The 22,380-nt window shown below is 38.1% G+C and overlaps 1 protein-coding gene across 4 annotated transcripts in view; it reads right to left on the bottom strand.

Annotated features, from left to right (window-relative positions):
• Positions 1–22,380, bottom strand: part of NCOR1 (nuclear receptor corepressor 1) — a 51,888-nt gene that overhangs the window by 16,140 nt on the left and 13,368 nt on the right. For 2 of the 4 annotated variants that reach the window (XM_010024344.1, XM_010024337.1), the window contains 18 exons: positions 20,834–20,924; positions 20,140–20,318; positions 19,622–19,676; positions 18,704–18,805; positions 13,960–14,090; positions 13,235–13,452; positions 11,490–11,552; positions 10,658–10,797; positions 9,833–9,959; positions 8,546–9,101; positions 7,095–7,224; positions 6,600–6,795; positions 2,962–3,122; positions 2,482–2,602; positions 2,272–2,373; positions 1,650–1,747; positions 1,078–1,246; positions 357–497 (listed from right to left, as the gene is read on the bottom strand). In XM_010024344.1, the coding sequence (XP_010022646.1) occupies positions 357–497; positions 1,078–1,246; positions 1,650–1,747; positions 2,272–2,373; positions 2,482–2,602; positions 2,962–3,122; positions 6,600–6,795; positions 7,095–7,224; positions 8,546–9,101; positions 9,833–9,959; positions 10,658–10,797; positions 11,490–11,552; positions 13,235–13,452; positions 13,960–14,090; positions 18,704–18,805; positions 19,622–19,676; positions 20,140–20,318; positions 20,834–20,924 (2,780 nt within the window). Of the gene's footprint in view, positions 1–356; positions 498–1,077; positions 1,247–1,649; positions 1,748–2,271; positions 2,374–2,481; positions 2,603–2,961; positions 3,123–4,026; positions 4,201–6,599; positions 6,796–7,094; positions 7,225–8,545; positions 9,102–9,832; positions 9,960–10,657; positions 10,798–11,489; positions 11,553–13,234; positions 13,453–13,959; positions 14,091–18,703; positions 18,806–19,621; positions 19,677–20,139; positions 20,319–20,833; positions 20,925–22,380 lie in introns of all 4 variants that reach the window. The other 2 variants (XM_010024329.1, XM_010024322.1) reach the window with 2 other exon arrangements.

The following is a 22,380-nucleotide window of genomic DNA, read 5'->3' as shown; positions in this document are numbered from 1 at the left end:
GTCGCACCAGAGTGTTACCCAGTTACTGTGCCACGGCCGAGGCCAATATTTAACTAATGGGTATGTCCATGGGGACCACACTGGTGATGTTTGAGCTCTAACATGACCTACTGGGACTGTGATGCAGAGTCAGTCACATGTGTCAGATCCACTAAGAGGAGTAAGTGCTAGCTGAACTGCAGTCTTATTTCCAGCATGCTTTAATTGTACTGGTTATTACATGGATTTGGTTAATACCGTAAGATTTAAATCTCATTTCTCTTTTAGTCTGCTCCATAAAATAACTCTAAATACTCTTATATCAATGCAAAATATTTGGATAAAACACAGAACACCTTGGACACAGCTGGTTTTACCTTCCAGTGGTGCAGATACTGGAGACTCCCGCATTGACATTCCTTGCTTTATATTCCCTTCCATTGTATCATAACTTCTCTTTAAACCAATTTCATGAGCTGTTCTTGGACTCCTTGTTCCTTCACGAACATTTTTAATAGCTGGAAAAATTTATAAGAGTGTGGTTAGGAAATGTGGATGATAAGTAAGAGATACATGAGCACTACATTTAATGACACCACAGGTCATTAATACTTTAACAAGATAACTTCAATTGAATATTGTAACTTTAAATCTTAACCTTAAAAAGATCCTTCATAATTTGTTAAAAAATATCTTTGTTCTAACAGTTACTCATTTATCAGTATCTCAACTGAAGTTCACAATTAAAAGGATACATTTATTCTGATTTTAATACAGATTATTTGATACTTGTTTAACCTTTCAAAATAAAAATATTCCATGACAAATTGGAAATAAATGGCAAAGAAATTAAATAGTTTAACTATTATTTTAAATACATAGTACAAGAGACTCTCCATAATATCAACACCATTTCTGGATCACTTTAATTCTTAGAGTCTCAAAAACACATGCAGGTCAATACTTCTCTCAGATGGCACCCCAGTGATTTAAGGTTTATACCTACCACTTGGAAACAGATACACTTCAGCTATGGATTATAAAAGCAGAACATGCTGCAGTCTTGCCTTTGATCAGGTAGAATATACAAATACCCACCATCGTAAGATAAAATATGCCCACTTTTGCCTTCATAAATAACATGGCCTTTGGCTGAAGCTTCCTCTCGGCACTTTTCTGGGCTGTTGTCTTCCGTAGCTAGCCGGGTGATGGTTCCCTTCAATAATGCATCAGCTGCTATGCCAGACTGGGACAGAGCTGGTGTACCCTGAAGTTCAATAAATCAAATGTAACTCAGAACACAGGCAGTAATTTAAGAGAATAGAGAGCAGTGAAGGGAGAAAAAAATCCTCCAACCAAAACCCACAACGGTTTTTAGATGTAGAAAGCCAACTACTTTATCAAGCAGTATGGAAGTTGTTAATAAGCCTTCAGCTAGGTTTACCAAAGGCTCTGGTGGATTTATTTAAAGACTCATATATATAAAGATGAAATCATGGTAAAGACGACTTCAACAATAAAGTTTTGACCATCTGATTGTATTAAAATTTCTTTTTTCAAGGCAGTTCCTACTTGTGATAATAATTCACATTTTCAGTCATGCAAATACATCCACGGTGACTGGAAAAAATGCAGGTTTGCCTCAGCTTTCTCAATAAGCAGAAAAATACCTGAGTTATGGAGCCTCTCAAAGAAGGAATGGTCTCAACAGAAACTTTATTGGTTGGAGTTCCTCGTGTTATACTTCCCTCTTGTATCGTTGCTGTACCTGATTTGAAATAAGACATCCAGATACATAAGAGAATAACCAAAAAGTAGCTACTCTAGTTGAAACAATTAAAAACTCTAGTGAGAATTGTTAGCTTACATTAAAATACAGAGAAAATGTCAGTTTAACAGCATGCATTTGAGCAAGTCATTTCCTCTTTTCATATAGCCTTTTACAGACTGAAAGCCTTCTGCAGCATTAATCCATGGTATTTAGTTTCTTTTCTGTTGATGTATTTGGATATTTGACATGTATTGCTCCGTGTATGCTCTAGTGAACAGCTCCGTTTTGATACTGGCATGCCATGAAACAATTGTTTTTAAATGAGACATGCAGACAGGAGGAGCTAGCTACAAATACTCATGCCTTGGAAATAGGGAGCAGATTAATCATAAAATCTTATGGTACTTATATAATCATATAATACTTAAAAATAACACTTCAGCAGTTTGAGCTCTAGAAGTTAATTCCCTCAGTTTTCGCAGGCTCTGACAAAGTTACTTAATCTGTGTGATTTTCTTTACCTCGAACCACACTTTCATGTTGTGCCCTGACCAGGAGTCCCTCAGGTTGGGAATTCTGGCTTCTGGGAGAGAATTCCTCTTGTTTGATATAGGGCAGGGAAGCTATTCAGAAGAAGAAAAAAGAAGAAAAGTTTTGGGTTTGTTTTTTTTCTTTAATTACAAGTCATTAAATAGTCTGTATAAAACACATGTCAGCTTTTCTTTTCTTACCAGATTTGGCTGACTCCTGCTGCCTTGGCAGCCCAAGAGATATGGAACCCACTGATGGCTTTGCAGTTTCTTGGGTGTAGGAAGCTTGACTATGGGATGTTAAGTAAGTGCCAGGTGTTCCCTGAAACAACAAATATATGTTAATTCTTGTTTGTGGAGTGAAGATTCACATCTATGTTTACAGGAGAATCCTAATACTACTACGATCCTATCTTAAAATGTACAGTACACCGCTGCAAAGTATTAAAGATAGTCTGGAGATGCAGTTCACCAAAGCTGGGCATCCTCAGCCATGCTCCTAAATGTAAATAACTGCAAGATGTGCCATTCCTAAAACACCTGTAATTCCTGGACTTTTAGAGGTGGCATGTATAGGTCTTAAATGTTAATGCTGTGCACACATAAGCCAGTACAAGATGTTGAAGGTTGGCAAAAATGCAAATATTGATGTAAGCAGAGATTTTCAAATAGTTTTCTTACTTGTGAGATTGAGCCTCCCATGATGAAGGAAGGCTTTTCTGATGGCACACTTGTTTTGGAGGATGGAATGAGTGGTGGTGGTGGTCTCGTGGGTCTGGTTGTTGGAAGGCGGACTCCTTCAGGTATATTGGTTATTACTTGGTGAGGTGCTGGCTGGAGAACTTGGGGGGAAAAGAATTGTACGTTAAACACTACAGTCTGTTTCAGCTCTGCTAGTTGTTAAAGAGACAAGAGGAACAGAAATAACAAGTTCCTCTGATAATTTCTGATGGGAACACTACCTAAAAGCTATCTGGCTGTATTTACAACTCTGAAATTCACTATATCCAAGTGTACGTTATGCATAGAAACTGAGTGGAAAATATCTAACCTGGCATCAAAGTTCAGAAACAAATGGCAAAAGCTGCACTGTAGAATCGCAGACTCTGAAAACTAAACTTTTAAAAACAGCAGCCCAGGGCACATTCAAGTTCTTTGCTGTTTTCCTGTTTTTAAAGAAAGTTCTTATTCTTTGAACGGAATGCAACTGAGTCAAGAATAATCTAAGCTTCCCTGCTTTTGTCTTTTCTTAGCATGACATTACACTCTGAAGGGTAAAGCAATAACCCAAGCTTCACAATGAAGATTTGCCAGTTATTTCACTGTTTTATAAAACACTTGGATTATAATATTAAGCAATTACAGTCAGAAACTAATGCCAAGGATAGTGGCAGCTTTCTCTTTTCCTTAACTCCTCCCTTCACAAGAAAGGCCACCCACGAATATGACAGTGCTTGTATTAAGCTGAAAAACTCTTGATGACTTTGTCCCAATGCTGTTCTAATACTTTCCAGATCACCCTATTTGCTTTAACAAAATACATGTTATGCAGCTAATGCAGCAACAAAGAACAAAAATACAATCTCAAAGGAGCTTGAAATTTACATGCGCAAGGAAAACAATCTATTTTCTTCTTTTGTTAATTTACAAAGCATTTAGAGACTAATTTGATACTGCATCAAATTTCAGCAGTCCAGCTTCCAAAGCAAGACTACATATCCCTGTGATACCTAACAAGGTACTTACCTGGCGGGACACTATAGCGAGCTGCATTCATATCAGGCTGGGGAGAGGCTTTATTGACTTCTCTTGGAGACAGTCTGTACGGTGATGCTGACCTTGTTGCTGTGTTTTGCACTTGTGCTTCCTGTTCTATTGCTCGCTTGACCTCAGAGTAAGGCATATAGGCCACTGGTTTTCCTGTGAAGGTTAAAGTTATCAGAAAGAAAAAAAAACCTGGATTAGAAATTGGAGTCAAAACGTTCAGTTTACAGCACAATTTTAACAAAGGCCCTAATCAAATGTCAGACATACCCATCAGGTACAAATGTTACAATTAAATGTAGTATTAAGATACAGCTTAATTTAATATGCTCTTGCTCCTATACTTCTATATCCAAAGCTTTGAAAAACTCTCTCATACTTTCTGCAGGTGAAAAACTGTATCTGGATTCTTTAGGTCCTTTTAAGTGAAAGCTCCACCACTGAAAAAGATTTCATTTCAAGAAGATTCCTTTCCAAATCCTGTGCACCAGTCAGGTTTACATGCAAGTACATCCAGACTTACACACCAATCCCACCAGACAAAAGCCTCCCTTCCTTGTTTGCCCAAAGAAGTTACAAATCAAATTTCAAATACCAGTATTGCCCACCAATGGTGTTTAAAGGGAAAAATGTATTTTCCCTGAATTTAGGCAATTAAGAACTTCAGAAATTTCTTTTCTCTGGCAATGGACAATTTAAGTATCCAAAATTACGAGCCAGAACAAGTCTACTGCAGCTGTAAAGTTGTATCTTTAACCTCCATAAAGAAAGGATCTTTAATATTTTATCTCATGGTAGCGTGTAAGTTGTCAGGCTCTTGTAGTTTGACAAGATGCTCCACAACATCAGCAGTGTTCTGATGTATGCAATACAAGGTTTCTAAACAAGTTTGTGGGCTCTCTGCTGCATGCAGCAGTTAGCAGACAAGGTTCGCATGCACAGTGTATCTTAGGAAGTAGCTATCGTAATCATCTGATCACAATCTCAGTCCTTTTTGGTTTTCAGACTAAGATGTCCAGGCTCGTAGAACCCATTTACATTAACCATGTTATCCCTCCCTCTCTGTTTGCCTCAATAACCACCTTGATTTATGCTGGCAGAGACTTCACCCCAGAACTTTCCCACACTTCATAATTGTGTACTGCCAATGCCAAGAGTTATTCAGGTAGTTCTTCAGTTAAATTGTACTTTTAAGCAACCTCAGACCTTCCACCTAAAGAAGCAACTTCCAAAACCCACAATCTTACCTCCCCTCCTCAAATCTACCAGCTCCCTTCTCAAAATTTTAAAAGGCAAAAAATGGTTATACTACTTTCATTTTACTTTGGTAAAAGAAATAAAGGTGAAGCATTTTCATAACATAATTTAAAATAGTTATGCATATTAAATATACTCGAGTTTCAAAGAACGTGATGGTTTCTGTTGCTAATACTGTGGAGACAACAGAACACATGGGCATATAAAATCTAAAAATACAGAATTACACAACTGTGATGACATCTCTAACATTGTAACATTCAGCACATTAATCTTGCTCGGTTTGGTTCCATGTTACAATGTACAGTTTGTGGATCTATTCCTTTTCTAGTAAGGGAAGTTGAGGCAAAAAGTTACACACTGCTGAGGTACGGAACTGGGCATCCCATAGGATATGCTTTTCTTGCACACAAGAACCCCAAAGTTCTGCTAAGCTGTTTGCAATTTGCAAGCTGTTGATGAAATAGCTTCAGTTCAAAGAATTAAAATATAGCCAATATACATAAAGAAAACCCATAATACGTATGTCTAAGGAAAGCTAATAAATGTATCCTGCGGCTCTTAAGCAGCAACTTGGACAACATAACATTTACACTGCCCATGGGAATCCTGTAACCAGCAACTGTAACAGATAGTTCCTCATTCAGTCACCCTGACAGGTTCTGTGAGCAGTTTTAGCCTTGTTCTGTACTGGAGGTCACACTAAGAGCCACGTTCAGGAAACAGGTCCAGATTGCAGAGTTCAGTTCAAACCCTGCTTCCACGTATCCCCTATACATACAAAAGCAACCAACCATCATATCCCCAAGAGAAAGAACCTTTCACACAGCCCTTCTGAGGACACACAGGCTGGAGTATGACAGTTCTTTTATGCCCTACTCCAGGGCTCAATGTCCGTGTATGTCCAGTGCAGTAAAACATTCCTCATACTCCTTCAGCAATTCCCTCCCATCTTCACCTTAAGCTTTTGAAAGGTGCTCTCCCAGAACATGCACTTATCTGGGTCCTCTCACCTGCACACACTTCTGAATCTCTCTCTGTAGGAAGAACCCATGTTTGGATTTCACCTGAATAGAGCCTTTTTTTCCTGCTTTATCTAAAGGGGCTACGAGGTAGTTCTCCAACACTGTAACTGCAGCAGGTTCTCTGGAGCAGACAGCTTCCTTTAACCAAGTGCCATCAGAAAGAGCACTTATTAATTATTGGTACACTAAGCTTCCATTCTTAAATGAGGCAGCATTGTAACACAGAGACATAAAACGCAGGGTTGTTTCCGTAACAGATGTGAAAATGCCTACCTTCCCACTCAACATTAGGGCTCTTGGAAGTGCCACAAGGGCTTACAGCACTTCGATACTCCATATCCAGCTGCTCCTGCCTCTGGCGTTGCTCCTCCAGCAGTGCTGACTCATGCATTGCTTTAATGTGCCGTTGATACAGCGCATAACCACTCACTGGTGTTCCAACAGGAACAGTACAGGGACTGCAAGAAACCTACAAGGGCAGGAAGGTATTAACATCAAGTACATTAATACAGGTACTTACTAAAGTAACTATCTTGCTCAATGCCTCCACTGCAGCAGCTACAGTCTATGTATGAGTGTTTCAAGTGGTCCACACCTGTTTTTTAAGCTCCTACTTGTGTATTTAACTTATTTTCCCCCTCAAAAGTACAAAACAAAGCAAATGATATTATTTCTTCATTTGTTTCACAATTTTTTGCTGCTGTAGTGTTGCAAATAGTTTCAGGGACAACAGACACTCCTTCAAATATCACTTAAAATAGCCCATACCATAGGTGGTATGACGGCAGCTCGGTGGTGAAGCTGTTGTAGATCCATCTGCCCTTGCTTTATCGTGGATGATACCAGTATTGACCCAGTGGGATTTAATAGTGAGGGCTTTGACTCCCTGCTGAAGATACTGGAAAGGGAGACAGAAGGAAGGGGAAAAAAAAAATAAATCACCATAAAGACAAAGATTAAACATCTTAATAAATTCACGGGCAAAAGTATGTCTCTCAACTTAGAAAAAACAACACATTTAACACACTGGACAAATAGCTGAAAAATCAAAGTCCTGTTGCATTTGTCCTACAGCATGTCTGGTAGAAGAGGCAACAGATGCTGCTGTATTTTTATAATACACAGAAATACCAAAAGAAGTGTTCAGAACCTACCATACCGGAAATTTATGTATGCAGTCTTTATATGCGCAGTACTGCAACAATGCAACCTTCTTTATAAAGAATGGTTTTGGGGAAAAAAATAGATAGGGAACACTAGATATAGCACAGGAAATAAATAAGGAGTAGTATACAACAGACTACTTTCACGTGGAGGGCTAATATATTTGTGAAGTGGAAAGCTGATGTCTGAAGAGGCAAGAGAGCACAAAAACACCCTCAACTGCACTTTTCCACAGACCATGTGCACAACAATGATACTGGATACTTTTGACATTTAACATCTATCCTTGGTACTGCATGTATATTAAGGCCACTGAGAGGGAGAGGGCATTGGGTCTGGTGCTATGCTATGGTTACACAGGAATTGCACCAAGAGAATATTAAAAAGACTTCAAATATTATCAGTGGTGTGTCAGCCATCCCAAAAAGATAAATGATTCCAAAGATGTACAGTGTTGTCCACTTACAGCCCTATATACTCATGTGGGTTATCCAGAATGTTTAGGGCCAAGTTTCCAGGAACTAGGAAGTTTGCATGAAGACAATGGAGAAAGTGGCCATCCACTTCTCAGGACACTTGCCCGTAATTTAGGGACCCTGACTGGTAAGAGTGAGAAATACTTCCACTACTCTATCACTAAGAGCCTTCAAGAGATTTAGTTCTGCTGATTGATACAACATGGTTCTGTGATAGTAACTGGGTACAGGACTACAGAGGTTATACAAGCAAATAAACATGGAATGTTAAAAGGTAACTAAAATGTCAATATTTTATGCCCCTAGATTATTATATTATTTAAAGCAATTTTCATCTCCTACTAAAAGATATATTCCAGCTGTTTTCCCTGTCAAATTCAAGGAGGTTTGGATGCATTCTACTAAACTGAGTTTGTGAGAGCAAGAATCGATTATAACTTCATCTCCACATTTCTGGGTCTACATTCAAACAGTTTTTTCACTAAAGGGAATGGAGAGCCCACATACTATCCCACACTCACCAATCACACTATAAAAATAACAGATGGCAATATTTGAATGCTAAACAATTAAACTCACCCTTGTCTGTCAGGTTCTCCATCAACCTCCTCATCAGCACTACAGGTGGCACTCGAATCATTATCTGAATGGGATTCTTGTCTTGCTGTATTAACCTGTTGTGACAGACTATAGTCCATTTCCTCTGGTTCTGACTTTTCCTTGGGTTTCTCCATTTCTCTCTCTTTGGTATCACTCTCTATTTTCACTTGAATATTCTCTGGTAGCCTCATTTCAGTCTCTACAGGTTCTACTTTGGTATGCACTGGAAGAGTAATCACAGGCTTAGCTTCAACTGGATGGCTTCTACTGTCAACCTCCATAGGCTCTTCTGCCTCATTATTTATTTCTTCCTTAACCTGTGGTTCAGGGTTCTGACTTTCAGCTGCTGATACACTTTGGGTTGTTAAAGAGGGAGATGTGCTGGTTGCAGGTTTAATGGTAGATTCTTGTTCTGTTGTCACCTCAGGGGTTACTTTTGAAGCAGCACTCTCAGATGGAGTTTCTTCACTTGGCTTAGCAGGTTCTGCTGGAGTTGGGGATGGAGCACTTTCTGTATCAGAACTATTTTCAGCACCTGGTGAAAATGAAAGTTTGACAAGAAAATTATTCACATCTATAGACATGCTGGCTTGCAACTCTTGCTGTAAGTTAACAGTTCTAGTTTACTTCCTTTGGGAATCACCACTGTTTTATTGAAAATGCCTTCTTTGCACTGTGAAAGGTGTAAACAGCATCAACAACTGGATACCAGTCATACAAGGGTATTGTTTTTTGTAGTAAAGAACCTTCCTCCTCTCTTTAGCCTAGTTCATGAACTCCATTATATTATAGACAGCTTTTAGAAAAATCAAAACATTCAGGAAGAACTATGGCAACACCTACCACATACATGATATATTCAAGTCTTATCTTCTGATAGGAACCTTCATTCCTTAGAACCACATCATAGAATCATAGAAGGATTTATGTTGGAAAGGACCTTAGGATCATCTAGTTCCAACATCAATAATTTAACATTTGTTAAAAAAAAAATGGATGCAACAAGGATCCATCAATTTTAACATATCAGCTGTAAAAACAGTAATTAATTTTTACTTGTAGAAATGGACAACTTGCTGAATTGCACACGTACACAGTACAGCTTAAAAAAAATACCAACAACTAAAAACCAAAACACCCACATTTAGCCATATGTATTTGAGCATTACATTATGGAGTGGAACACAGCTTTCTGAGCATATAATTGGCACAAAACGTAGGTCCCTTTCCATGCACACACAAGTTGCATTCCTGGAAAAAAGTTACCTTCACTGTCTTCTGGATTCTCTTCTTCATTAGATGCTTCAATATCTTCATCCTCCTGAGCTGACACAGTTGAAGCTACACTCTCACATTGTGATACATCTCGCTCCTCACGGGGTCTTCGTGAAGACTGGTGAAAACATAGCATTTAGATTTGCAAATATTATTTCCTTTTACATGCATTCTTGTTTATCAATTTGAGGTTGAAATGACAGATGGAATCTCTGTTCAGCACAGATTCATTCAAAAGAGAACACTCTGAATCTCAGGCCAGCTTTTGCTGCCTCTCACCAAAAATAAGTTTGGGAAGAAACTACTGTCTCAAGATATGTTTGGTGGACAACAGAAGTACTGCAGCAAACACACACTGACACTTTCATGTAAGTGAGAGAAGACTAGGATAACACTAAGTTTAGAGGATTTCAGCACTCAGAATTCTACTTTAAATGCCCCAAAACTTTCAGTTCCTGGGCTTCTGCCAATTTTCTTGCTTCATTTTGCAAGGTTAGTGCTTACTGTGTTTCAAGGTAACTGCTGTACAGTGATGACCTGAACTTTTATAGTTGCTGATGTACTTACGAGGAATGTGGTTTTCAGAGCGCTATTCTTCAGGCTTGAGTGTTCTGATAGAAAATTTTCTATTGCACTTTAAAGCAAGAATTGATTAGTGCCACAGGTCAGTGAGCATCAGCCACCTTTTCTAGGAGATGCATGTCACAACACAAACCCAAGTGGTGATTGCAAAACAGTCTTAGTGAAGTGTGATGAATGACTTCAGAAAGATGCCAAGTTTTCCCCTGCAAAATATTCAGCGCCCACCGTCCTTACCTTCTGTTTGTGCTGTTGGAGGAGGCTGTCCAGATTGTGTCTCCTTTTATAGTTGAAGTAAAAGTTCTTACACTGAGCTTCACTTTTTGTCCCAACCATTTTGGCAATTGCTGCCCAGTTTCGTCCATGTTCCACTAGGCCTGTTCAAATACATAAGAACCAATATTTACTATGACAAATAATTCAGCTCTCCAAACCCTAATAAATGCTTGTGGGAAGGTAAGATACAGAAGTACTGCTGTCCTAAGAGAATTCTCACTATAACAATGTACGTGATAACTACTTACTGAGTGAAAAAAAGTGGTGTCAACCTGAATGTCTGCTTACGAAGCCTTCAAACTTAACTCTTTGCTCTTGCTAATATGTAAAACTTCTGCTGAAGTAATGTAAAATACTGATTTTATGCATAAAATTTACAGGTAACAGTATCTGCCAAATGAATAGACAAGTTATAAACTACATTAGCTTTTCTATGAAAAGAATGTCTTATACAAAAGCATATTACTTTAAGAAGTTACATGACACACACACACCTTCCCAACATGGACATGTGTGAGTCCATGTTGTACTCCACGGACCAAGTACAACATCAAACAGTTCTAAGTGAGCCATATGAAAATAGTCAACATGTGTCTCAAAAGAATTATTTTGTCTACTAAAGATGTTTCCTTTTTTTTTTTTTTTTAAATAAAAACCAACAGCAAATCTTGAATTATTCATTCAAGGTAGTGTTGCAAAATATCACAGCACTCATATTCTGTAATTCAGTAAGTAATTGTAATTGTGTAAAAAAAGGTATTCAGAAGTAAGTCAAAAGCTTTGCAAGGTTTACCTTTCTTAGCAACTTCCATTTCTTCTTCTGTCCAGCGGGATGTCTCCACAGGCTCTGAAGAAGCTTAAAAAAAAACAAAAACACTGATCATAGAATCATAGAATAGTTAGGGTTGGAAAGGACCTTAAGATCATCTAGTTCCAACCCCCCTGCCATGAGCAGGGACACCACACACTAAACTATGTCGCCCAAGGTTCTGTCCAGCCTGGCCTTGAACACCTCCAGGGTTGGAGCATTCACAACTTCCTTGGGCAACCTATTCCAGTGCCTCACCACCCTCACTGTGAAGAACTTCTTCCTTATAGCTAACCTAATCTTCCCCTGTTTAAGTTTAAAGTCATTACCCCTTGTCCTACCACTACAGTCCCTAATGAAGAGTCCCTCCCCAGCATCCTTGTAGGCCCCCTTCAGATATTGGATCAGAGAAAGGACCAGGATTCACTATTATGGCACCAATCACGCATCCCCCCGTCAACTAATCTGTTTACATTAAGGCTTGTTCAACTCATTTAGGAAAGCTGCTTTGGTCAGTGGGAAGTAGTCATTCTCCTTTAAACGAAGTTAGAGATATCATAGGAACCACCTCAATGAAAAATAAAAGAAAACCAAAAAGTAGTAAGTAAAACCAAGCAGGAAACTACGTAGAATTCAACATAAAATACTTTTCCATCACATATCTGGATTTGTATCATTCTGTTTAAATTTCTGAATGCCATTAAGCTGCCACAGCCTTCATCTCCTTTTCATAAGTTGTGCCATTATGCACAGCATGCAACATGGACCCTTCCACAACTTCCATCAAAAAATAATAAAAAGTAGGACACTATAAAGCATCTGATCCATTGAAAAGCTATTTTGGATTTCCCAGAAAACACTGCAGAAATGGTTAAAAAAAGAAAAAGCAAAGCCCACTAGTGCCTTAGTCTAGCTACTGACAAAACCCCCCCACCTCAACTGAGCAAGAATGTCTATCACAATCTCTGATGTTTACAGTTAAATGAGAACTGATTTGCCCACTTTGTTCTTTAGGATACTCAAAATATCTGAGCAACAACAGAGCTGTTACAAATTCTAGAATAGCAGCTGCCTGAAGTACCCAGTTGAAGAGCCAGGAGCAAACTGCCACAGCAGAGCAGTGCAAGAAAAAACAACCAAACCTGCCCTGCCATCCTAGATAATTATTTACTAGCCACAAGCTACTCTGTTTGCTGGTATTTCTGCACCACCACAAATTATGTTAGCCTTTTCAGAAATGCGGTCAGAGACAGCATAGTCTTTTTTAACCATGTGCCAAGAAAGTAACATTTTAAAAGAAGCCTCTTGCCATCTAATGCAAAAACAACAACAAAAACAACTTGCTAGGATCTATTTCAGCTTACGAAACTCCTGCAAGTACTCAAGTATCAGGCCTACTTATTTAATGATACCCTCTGTGAGCTACAGCCCATAAGTGAATCTGTGTCAAAGGCTTTTGGATCTCTACAGATCCATCATTAACCCTGCAAAGAGAGAAAATGTAGTTATCACAGAAAGGTCGAACTGCCTTTCCCAACCCCCACATGATTCTAAAAGTCATCGGATTACACATATACTATTCATGAAGTTACACTTGTGAAGTTTAACAGTACCACAGAGTCACAAAATACAAGCAGCCCTAAGAAAACAGATGCACAGAAAAGGGCCTCATGTCAGTGAAGAGCCTGATTAACAGATGGGTCCCCGAGTGTCCTATAAATGCTACTCACAAGGTTCTGGTGGGGGTGGAAGAGGTGGAGGTGGTTCTTCAGTGGCTGCAGCTGCAGCAGCATTTGCTTGTGCAGCTTCATTTGTCATTGATCTGGTGATTCTGCCCTTACGACGACCTTGGCTATTGGCAGTTTTTCGGCCCCTAGGAGCAGTCTGCTCCCTTTCCTCTGTTTCCTCTGGTGCAGCTTCAGTTTTGTCCTTTTCTTTGGTATTCTCTCTGGGATTAGTTAAAATAGAATTCAGTCACATTCAGATAGCCATTATGGACAGATATTCCTGAATATCAATGTACAAAACCCCATAAAGCCAAAATAAACCACAAGTGAAACTCCACAAACCCGAAAGACACCTTTAGTGAAACAGAATTCACTTACTGTCCACAGTTTAGAGTTGCTAGAAAATAACGTAGATGCACATTATCAACGTCAAAGCAAGCATGAACTGTGACAGAACATACAAAAAAAAGCCCAAACCAGCAAGATATGAATATTATTACATGTGCAAAAAAAATAATCCCATGGCTTTTTTCACCAGTTTGATTAGTTCAGCAAGACAGAGAAATTCATACATCTAAAAAAATTGTTTAATGCACAAAAGCTAGCCTAAATAGAACAGTTTTCAGTCCAGATTTCACTGCAGGCTAATGCAAATCCTGTTCTGATATTCGCAAAATAGAAAAATGCAATCTAGGCTGAATCAATCCATTTTCAGTCCATATACTTACTTAGATTCCTCCTTCTCATCCTTTTCCTCCTCATCTTTCTTTTCCTCCTCTTTTTTCTCTGCTTTGTCTGCTTTTTCCTCTTCTACCTTTTCTTCTACCTTTTCTTCTTGAGAAGGACGAGCAATTTGTTGCTGAAATGAAATGGGATTCACATATTATAATAACTTGATCACACAAAGATGCAGCAACTCGTACAGGCTTCTTCTGCAGAGTGAGCAAAGAGGTGGTAACGTACACGTACATGTGTCAACTATTACATGTGCTGTTGTATGCCACACTAAAAAAGAGAGGTCTGACCAACATCTGGCATAGTAATGGAGTTGCTCCTCTCTAATTTTATTTTTAACGTTGTCCATTTTGAAACAGTGAAATGTGATAGCTCACAACTTGGAAGCAGATCTCGTAGCATGAAAATTACGACCAACTCTAAGTCACCTTCTCAACACTGTCATTTGTAATTAAGAAATATAAATGTTCAAAAAATGGGGTCAGGCGTTTTAGACTTACACTTCCAGTGAATTTGCAGAAGGAAAATTATAGCCTAGAATTTCATTTTTTAAAGAACTTTTTTAAAGTCTTTATTGAGATTACAGTTTTACAAGCACATTGATCACTGGCAAATGACAAAGTAATTACCTGTTATTATCCTAAGGAAAACAGCATAAAACACTATTTACACATTCCTTGTTAAGGCACTCTCATTTCTTGTCTTTCAAAGCAATCCAGATGACTACCATGTGCAAGAGTATCTTATTTTAGAAAGCACAGAAATTTGATTTAAACTTTCCAGAAGGTACAAACAGGAATTAATGGAAGAAATTTCTCTTACTGAATGTGATTACACAGAACTACCAACATGGTCCCTTACAGCTGCTAAAAAAATAAGTAAATAAATTAAAAAACAAAAACAAAAACAAAAAAAACCAAAACCCTAAAAAAAAAGTACAAAAAGTGTGGCATTGTTTTTGCTATTCCTTATCACACACACAAAAAAGCTTTTGCATTTCCTGTCTGACTTCACTGTTAGAGGTGGCCTAACATTAGGCAAGCCAAGTATCCTGTGGTGTTTTAAGAAAGCATTAGGAAAAAAGACATTGCTCATACAGGGAAAAACAAACAAAAAGTGTCAGGAAAGATTTATCAAATGTGGCTACAGAAAAGATTTCATTAAGTTTTAGTGTTGGTATCCTCCCTAAATATATTTAGGAGCCTAAATACTGCTTTTTGCCATCCTTCATGATGTATCCGTACATGGCCAAAGCATCCTGCTTTCCAACACCACTGTATTTTTATGTCCACAGCTCGCCTGCAAATCCCTTCCTCTCCAGACTAAAATCCCAAGCAGTAGTTGGCTACCACTAAATAAACCATGTAGTTACCTACTCCCCAAATTACCAGAACGCTTATGCGAAGCAAACAACACATGAATGAATACTGCTGATGGGCCTCAAAAGCCAGCAGCCCATCAAGCATCTGATGCTTAATCCATATTGCACTTTGATGCTGAACAGTCTCTGCAACAAGGTTATGATTTAAGTGCCACCAAAAAGTCCAACCTTTCTGTACTAGACACCATACGAAAGAATGGGAAAAGAAACTGAGGCTGCAAGTGAGGTTTTAGCAGGCAGGCCTCCATTTAAAGGCAAGGGGAGTGGGAGGAGGAAGAAAGAGCTCTCTTCCTCCTCTCTGAAAATATCTCAGTTTATTTAAAATGCATGATTACAGTTTAAATTCTGCCATATTCTTTAAATACGTTTTTGTAAGAAACTACAGAACATAAGAGAAGGTGGGGAGTCGGATAGGGCCACACAGGAGTTTAAACTAAAAGAGCTTGAATGGGTTAAAAAACCACTGCCTTTAATGAGTCATCCATTCAGAAGAACTGCAATACCCAGATGGTCTCACTCAAATATGGTCTGTGCAGAACCAATCTGTTCCTTACCAGGCATTAGACTCTGCAAGTCAACTTCAAAAAGCAAGATATATGTCATATTTATATAAAGCTACATTTCAAACAATTTCCCAAAGTACCCTTGGCAATTCATGGAAAGACAATGACAGAGAACTATGAGATTGCTGATCTAGGACTTCATTAACTCAGATTTTACAATCCACTGAAAAATTCCTCAAAATAGGCTTTTCTTTTTCACACAGGAACCAACCTTCCTGTAACTGTAGCAGCAGGTGTCACTGTTTCACTAACAAAACTGAGGCTGGAAATAGTCACAAAAAGGTCTTGGTTTTGACATTTTCATCATGTGAACTGGGGCAGAAAGCCCAAACACTAACCACTATCATCTTCCTGCAAATTATTAGCATTTAAGATTCTGCCATTACTTGATTATGCAAGAACAAGATGTCAGAGACATGCTAAGATAATTTTTTTCCATCCTGCTAGATTGGCCTCAAAAGCACAGTTAAAAAATGCGGTTTCAAGAATAAAAGAAAAATTTTTTTAAATAAAATCTGTATTTTACATATAATCTATTCTGAAAAGCTGCTGAAAATCCTCTGTTCTTTTTGCCTCACTAACTTAACATCACACTTTGTAAATAACAGGGTTCTCTATTTCACAGTGAATTTATTTAACATGCATATCAATAGGTCAAGTGCAGGTTAAACACAAACCTTAAAACAGTCGAAGCCTCGCTCAGCGACGTACCTGCACATTCATCTGTTGATTAAAACTTTTACTATCCAGGCCAGGGGACGGGCTTTAACTCGGGGCTCAATTCAAAAGGACAAAACCCACACCAGCACCGACATCACACAGCTCTTTAGCAGAGGCCGCCTGACCCAGCAACGTGTTTATTCCAGGAAATTGTGTCATTCTGCCACTTAAGCTGCCTGCAGCAGAGTTGCCCATCTCACATACAACCTTCTAATCTCACCGGAGTCACCAGAGGTAATCCCCACCGAGCCAGGCTTGATTGGCCGGCACAGACATCCAGCGAATTTCTGGCTCGTCAGCTCACTGGATGAACCAGCTGCTCTGGAGGCACTCGGCTCCATCTGCGGCCATGCACTTGTGCTGAGCAGGCAGCCAGTGCACAGGAACACAGCCCTGACCCACCACCACCTCTCTAGGAGAAACTTTACTCAGAGAGAGCCTTCGTTCAAGGAGGTATTTAAGGAATTCTCTGTAATCAATGCAAAAGCATCGTATAGCCACGTTTTCTTCTGATACTCCATTAAAAACTTGCCCTCCGTTTGAAGGATATTTGGTTTACAACGCACTTCTTAGTTGTCTCAGTGAACATTCTGGAACAGTTTAGGTAGCATTTTATAAAAAGCCCTTGCTAGATATATTTGAAGACACAAAACAGTAACAGAATTTCACAAGCTTTAAATCTCTTGACGGATTGCAATCTAGCATTTAGCTCCTCTAAAGTAAAGGTGTCCACACTAAAACTCGAGTCAAGTTGTACTCGCTACATTCTCAGGATTTCACCATCATTACCATGATTAATATCTTCTTCTCCATGGCAATATTCCACTTGCTTGCCTTCTAATTTACAAAAATATATGAACTATTAAGAGTTCAAACTGAAGCACCCGTTACTGGCATAAGCTCATCTTGGAGCATATCATAAATCTTACATGACTTGCCTCTGCTGATCAGCAACAAAGTTTCAGGTTGCTACTCAGAGATATGAAAAATATCAGCTTCAAAGCTGGGGCACAGGAGGGAGAAGGGGGATGAACTGCATTCTGCAACCGTAAGATAAAAGTTCTGGCAAGCAAGGCAGTTCAGCACTCTCTAGTTCTTTTTTTACTAGCTGTTATACGTGTTGGTAATTAATCACTAATGAAATCAAGAAATGCAAGTATGATTTTTGGTACTATGCAATTCCTTTCTACAGCATTACTAGAATGCTAATGACAATACTTCTGAATTTAAACTTTCAGATATGGTAAGTTTTGCCATTTAGAAGGCTTAGAGTATTTCCTTGAGTTTGCAAGTACACTTCAGCATTCTTCAGACTTATGAATCCTGACACTTATCTGCACCCTTAACAGAGCACACAGGAAGCCTGTCTAGCAGTTGCCCAAATTTTAGTTATCTGCTGTAGTACTTAATGTGGATCAACAACTAGCAATTAAAACCTACAACCCTGCTAAAATTCAAAGAGCAAGTAATTAGAGTTGAACAAACAGCAACTCCAGTGTTCCTACCCACACATTGAGTTATTCACATATAAATTAGAATTCACAGGAGCAGTTACAAAGTCAGGCAGAGCACCTTGTGTTTCCCTTTATAGTGAGCTAAATTCACAAATTTATGCCCTTGGGTACATGGGTGTTACCGAAATCTTTCTGGTTTATATGCATTATCCAAGAAAAACAAACAATTTATGGACTGAGAAATCCAGTTGGACTTGGAGCCTGACCACCAAGTAAACATGACTATTAATTTCTGCTTTTTGACAAACATTGAGATTATGAAGTGATTATATATTCCCCACTGCAAGCCACATGCTAAACCTAATTTCTGTTGGTCCCAACACAAATATGCAAAGGAAGGAGGTATTTCACAGAATTACAAGCAAACTACCCAAGAACACCCTTGAAGTCATGATTACTTAAAATTTAAAAAGGGAAAAAAGCAGTAAACGAAAAATGATTATTTTCCTTCACCTGCCACCCCCTGCATGTAACAGACTTGCTGTATTGGACAGTAAGGCAGTTGTAAATATGAAACAATAGAATAACAATACCCAAGTGATGAATAAATTTTAGATACCTGGTTTCTTCCTCTGCGTTTACCATAATTTCTTCGCACAAGGGCCTTATAGTTTTCATTTTTCTTGGTCAAATAATAATATAATACACAGTCGGGAACATTCTAAAGTGAAAAAGAATTAAAAAATAAGATTAGGCTTTAATCCTGTAAGAAACTATGGGTTTGGTATTTAATATCTCTCAACACTTAAACTATTCAGCCCCCAGACTAAAATAAGATTCTATTAGGTTTGTTTACTCAGCAGGGAAGTGAATTCACACACAAATACAACAATACAACAATACAACTATGCATCAAATTATAGTGTTAAACAAGTCTCATGTATTCATAATATCCCCTGGCTACTTCAGTCTGCATGATTTAATCTATAGGAGACAACTTGCAAGTTTGAAAGCTTCTATTTATCATGACAGCCATATGTACTCAAGATACTGTAGGTAGTCTTAGCAAATCCTAATTCTCCATTAATTCCTACACCAGTTCTGCGAAATCTGTTCTAAAGACTTAAACTAGTTCTAAAGACTAATTCAGCCAGCAGTAGGATCCCACTGACTTGAAAGGTGGTGGCAAGACTTCTTGGAGTTAGCACAGTAGCTCAGCAGAGCTGATTATGTCCTTATCTAAGCACAGAGGTAGTTAAAGAAGCTTACCTGCTTCAAAAAGAAAGTAAGATCAAAACTCAATGAAGTGTCATTCTCTTTTATTGTTGTCAACAGTGTCAGTTCACTAACTTTTGTTAGGTGTTTGCATGCACTGATTGTGTTACTGATCAAGTATTATAAAATGCTGTCAAAGCAGTAACTTTTTTTGGACTTAATTTTTTTTCCAGGAAGAGAAAATGATGCTGGGATAAATGACTTACATTTGCAAAGTTAGGGAGCCCACCCTAGGCTCTACTTGTATTAAAAAAGGTCTTACCTTTCGCTCCAGGTAGGAAGCAATTAGACCAAAGTTCTTGGGATGTTGGACAAACCTTTTGTAAATCAGAAATTATTTAAGTTTAACAAATAATTCATGATCAAACAAGCAAAGCAGTCTTCCAAACAATCTGTTCCACCAGCAAGCCTTTGATTTACACAACTGAAATTAGTTTAAAAAGCCCAGGTTTTGAACTGGCAAATTTAAAACTAGCTACTTAAAATTAGCTGTTATGAGATCATATACCTACTCTTCTCACTTTAATCTCAGCACAGAACTCAGTTTCTTTTGAGAGAATTTCTTATATAAGGACTAAATGCACGTGATGAGCCTACTAAGGTGAAAAATAAGTGGCGAAGTCTAAAACTTTTACATTTCATTCATCCAACAAAGAACATTATCAAATATTACTGCACAAAAGCTTCAGCATTCCCAATGTAACTGATGTTTACTGTGGGGTTAGGTATTTAACTGTCATTTGCAACATAATAAAAATAAAAGGTAAGAAAGCCCATTACTTTTCCTTAAAAATCTCTTTCTCATGGTCGGTCCAGACATTCATGAATTGTCTGTCTTTATAAACTTTCATGGGATCCTCCATCAGACCATTCATATTAATAAACTTCACTCGTCTTTGTTCTGCATCAAACATCATGGGAGGAATGACAGAGAGCTGACGCATTTGTTTTTCATTATTCTACAGGCAAAGAATAAAAGAAAAAGTAAAGAATACAGAAAGTTGCTTCTAATGTTTACAGTTCTTGAATTACACAACTCTCTAAAGCTCCACCACAGTATACATTCATAGTTAGTCTGAAATTTCTTTTTGTCCACTTAACTCTTCTAGAGGTTGCCACTACCCCAATGAACATTTACACAGTCAGCTAAAGGAAATAGTGTTTCAAATGATGAAAAACTAAAACGGTGCAGGGTTTTAGAAAGGAGCTGTAAAAAAACAGGTTGTAGCAAGCCTGCAATGAACACAAGACACAGGAGAAAAATCTAGGGCAGATACAATCAGGAAGCATAACCCATAGAAGTATTCGTAAGACCTGTTTCAAGACAAATTTCACACAGGTTCTCTCAAACCAGCCCCCAAAGTTTTCTCTTATCAAAAAAATAAACCCTCTGAAAGAGACCTTTCATGGCCAATTAAAAGGATATTGAGTTATCTGCTGTGCTGCTACAGCAAAGTACAGACAATAGCCTCACCTCCTGCTCAGAAAGTCCATCAATGATTTCAGAAATCTCATGTTCACTTCTAGCAATAGTTGCTGAAAGTCCAGCCCCTCTTTGACCAACTCTAGAATGAGGGGAAAACAGAAGTAGTGAGGATAAAGTGGAAAATAGCTGTATTTTCAGATATTGTACACGACAATGACAACTTCAGAATTCCTTAAAATCCTGTTACCAATCTCCCACATCAGTTAGGACTGTTTTGTAAGAAGTCTCAGGGTACAACCTCTGTTCATGTACTGCAAATTCAGACTGCTCAGTTTTACAGGGAAATGTGCAAAGCTCAGAAGGAGGACATGCTTGAGTCAACATCCAAGGAGTGTTACTAGTGATTCCATTGCAAGCATGTGTTTCAGGCACATTAATATGCTTCTGCTGAGTATGAGAAATGTTCATCAGTGGCACAGAATCACCACCTTAATCAATACAACTGAGACACTGAAACACAGCTTAATTTTTTTAAAGAAGAAATACAAAATTTGTCTTTCACCAATTTAATCAAGTTACTAACACAGTGCTGAGACTCATCACAATAAAGGAAAATTGTCAACTTTAAAATTGATAGGAAGAGCTGTAATTTAGAAGAATTTTTCAGCCAGTGATCTTTACACTTAAGAACATCATAATACATTAGGGCACATGGATCAAAAAAGCATTTCAGAGATAAAAATCACTGATAGACATTAACACCCTCATTTGCTCAAAGGTTTTACTGATCAGTTTGCACAAAATGTGTCAAAAAAACCCAAACCCTTAGTATTTCCACAGCAACAGTATTACAAGCACAGCTATAGACAAAGATGCTATTACATTAGAGAACATAAATACAGTGAAAAGAGATAGCCCCCTCCCAAGCAGTCTGCAATTACAAAGATGAGATGTGTTTTTATAGTAAAAGCTTCTCATAGATAGAAGTGATGTTTCCATCCTAACAGTTTACTTTTTCCTGTTTTCTTGATTCCCCAAAGCCAGATCCTGCAGCCTTCATGATAAATTGCAAACTATGTGCTTCTCCCATGTTTTATGAATTAAGGTGATTTAGACAGATGAGTAGGATGAAATCTCTATGGGGCTTGAACTCTCAAAGGTGTATTAAAATCAAACATTGGATAAACACATTTTAACACAACTGAATCAAACCTGACCTAATTTTAATGCACTACCTACACTACCATAGATAAAGTGAACTCTCAAATGAATTGCAATTCATTCCTTTTAAGACTTTTTGTACAATTTCCATTTAACAATTGTCTGATAGATTAAAATTAAGTAATAGGGACTTAATACTTTATAGGCAAACCCACATAATTCAAAAAGCAAATGTGTCTGGAATAAAATTACATGGCAAGTAGAACAAAAGATCACTCAAATTGTTAATTAAAGAAGTCAAATGATTTTTTAAGTGTGTAGGCTAATGAATATAGGGATCATGAAACACAGGAGTAACAGAGACACCCAGTGACAGAGAAATACAAGGATAAAATAAGCCGTAGGCCCAAAATGAACAGGCTCACGTGAAACTG

Source organism: Nestor notabilis, unplaced genomic scaffold (genome assembly GCF_000696875.1).
Source record: "Nestor notabilis isolate BGI_N333 unplaced genomic scaffold, ASM69687v1 scaffold19470, whole genome shotgun sequence".
Taxonomy (NCBI): domain Eukaryota; kingdom Metazoa; phylum Chordata; class Aves; order Psittaciformes; family Psittacidae; genus Nestor; species Nestor notabilis.
Note: the sequence above shows the minus strand (reverse complement) of the source record. Positions and strands in the feature narration are given on the sequence as shown.